This window comes from Haliaeetus leucocephalus, unplaced genomic scaffold (genome assembly GCF_000737465.1).
Source record: "Haliaeetus leucocephalus isolate CR32 unplaced genomic scaffold, Haliaeetus_leucocephalus-4.0 Scaffold151, whole genome shotgun sequence".
NCBI classification, from domain to species: domain Eukaryota; kingdom Metazoa; phylum Chordata; class Aves; order Accipitriformes; family Accipitridae; genus Haliaeetus; species Haliaeetus leucocephalus.
In genome coordinates this window covers 13530753-13532874 of record NW_010972587.1, presented here as the reverse complement: position 1 = coordinate 13532874, position 2122 = coordinate 13530753, and the positions used below count along the sequence as shown (strand labels likewise).

Sequence of the window (2122 nt, the reverse complement as noted above, 5' to 3'; positions counted from 1 at the left end):
ATTACAAAACTATGGAAAAACAAAACAAAGAAAAAAAAAGTTTATTTCCAGATATACAAAACACCTATTCTCTCATTTCTCCATCTTCTTCCTCTTCTTCCACACCTCTGATGTACAAAACATTATTGCACCTGTAAAGAGAAACAAAGTGTTCCCTTAACTGTAAGCGTTTTAATTTTCCGCCCCTTATACACACTACTTTAAGCATTTTCCTCCCCGAGTGTAGCCTGGCAACAGCCAAATTCCACGTAACAGAATTGCTGCTGTTGACCTCGTACAGCTTTCCACAAAGTTTGTCACAACTGCAAAAACACCGAGTTTATAAAAGCAGCAACTGGCCGACAACACTGTACAAGAGATCTTTACTCTTGGGCTAACAGTTACGGTCAGGTTTAATTTCCAAGCATGCAGAACGCTTTTGGAAGCAAACACTAATACGCTCTACTAGTGCCAAGAGACTGATATACAGTAATCTGGAAAACTAAGGTATTTAGTTACCTGAAAAAGAGATCATTAATGCTTCTTTACGAATATTTTCAAAATTCATTTTTCCTCCCCTCAGAAGGGATCTCGTAGCCTTCACACAGGAGTTACACTAACACTTAGCATCTCAGTTAGACAAAATCCACAAGTTTTAGCACGAGCAATAAGAAGATTTACATCCGCTGCCACAAATATCTCGATTACCTTATCAAAACTTCACCCAGGTGTCCGGACAGCGCACCGTCTATGTACTCCTCTGTGTTCGCAAGCTTGAGAAGAAGAACCGGCACAACTCGGGAGTGATTATAAGGCAAAAAAGACAAAACCCTTCGCAACGCAGATGGCGGGTTTACCCCGCGGCCCACCCCCCCCCACCAACCGGGCCGGGCCCGGCGACCCCGCTCCCACCACCGACCCCTCAGAACCCCCCCACAGACCCTCCCGGCGGGGCTCTCACCCCCTCCCCTCACACCTCACCTGCATGTTCATGTACCCGTCGACGGAGACGAGGTAACCCTTGTACTCCATCCCCCACTTCAGCTTCACCATCACCGGCTTCCCCGTCAGCCCGTTGAGGAAGGGTTTGGGGTTGAGGGGCAGGCTCTGCCGGGGGAGAACAAACGGGTCAGACCCTTCCCGCCCCTCACCGCCGCCTCAGGGCCGTTAACGGCTCCCGAAAACGCCCCCCCCCCCCCCCGCCCTCACCATGGCGACGGGACGGCGGCGGCCCGCGCGGGAAACTCCTCGTGCGCGCAGCGGGAGAACGGGCGGCCCGACCGCTCGTCCGCTTCCACTTCCGGGGAGAGCGCCGCTACCTCCTCTGACCCCGCGCCGCACTCGTGATAGGCTGAGGCGCTCCCCCTTGCCCCGCCCCGAAAAGAAAAGCGGGGCTGCCCCATTGGCTCGGCCTCTCTCATTGGTCGGGTTGAGCGCCCTCCTCTCTTTACCAACCAATCGGCGGCGCCCTGAGGCGCGCCGGGGCTGCTGGGCGCCGCCATGTTGTGGCGGGCCGCGTTTCCCTCCTCACTTCAGGCTTTTCCCTGCGCATCTCAGGCCTTTCCCTGCTCGCAGGGCCCAAGGGGCCGGTTTCACCCCCCTCCAGGCCGGCAACAACCTCATTTAGCCTTGAAAGTCGGACGGCCGGAGCAGCAGCTGCCCTCCCGGCCGGGGGTGGAGGCACCGCTCCTGTGCAGTCGGGTGTGTGTGTGCGGGTGGGCCCGTGTCCCTTCCCAACAGGGTGTTGCTTACTTTTCTCCTCGGGATTTACCGGCTCTGAGGACCGTGTCCGGCTCAGCAGCAGTTAAGCCTGTCTTATGTTTCCTTCTCTGTCCGTACAGGTCGATCTCCACGAGGTGGCGGTGGCTCGTCACGGGAGGCTTCGGGCAAACTCCCCTCCTCTTTACCTGCCGGCATCCATCCGTGTTTAAGAATAAATTTGCGGACCAGTACTTTTTCATTACTCCACACGCATAGATAGAAGAGCTCGGAGGTTTTGAGACGCGTAAGCGATGTCTTTGCCAATGCGCGAGTGCTCTACTCGGGCTCATTTGGCTCCCAGGTGAAGAAGTTGCCAGAGCTTTTCTTGGCTGTAGCGAGCATCAGCCTGTTCACACTCATGAACGGCCGTCCTGCTCTAGTT

At 55.1% G+C, this 2122-nt stretch overlaps 1 protein-coding gene across 1 annotated transcript; it reads right to left on the bottom strand.

Moving 5' to 3' along the window:
• On the bottom strand, positions 1–1289 carry SNRPF (small nuclear ribonucleoprotein polypeptide F). The gene is made up of 4 exons (XM_010561898.1): positions 1189–1289; positions 961–1086; positions 688–752; positions 1–131 (listed from the first exon to the last, which is right to left on the bottom strand). Exons 1-4 carry the CDS (start codon positions 1189–1191, stop codon positions 65–67), a joined length of 261 nt encoding a protein of 86 aa, XP_010560200.1. The 5' UTR covers positions 1192–1289; the 3' UTR covers positions 1–64.
• Between the last annotated feature and the right edge of the window lie 833 nt (positions 1290–2122).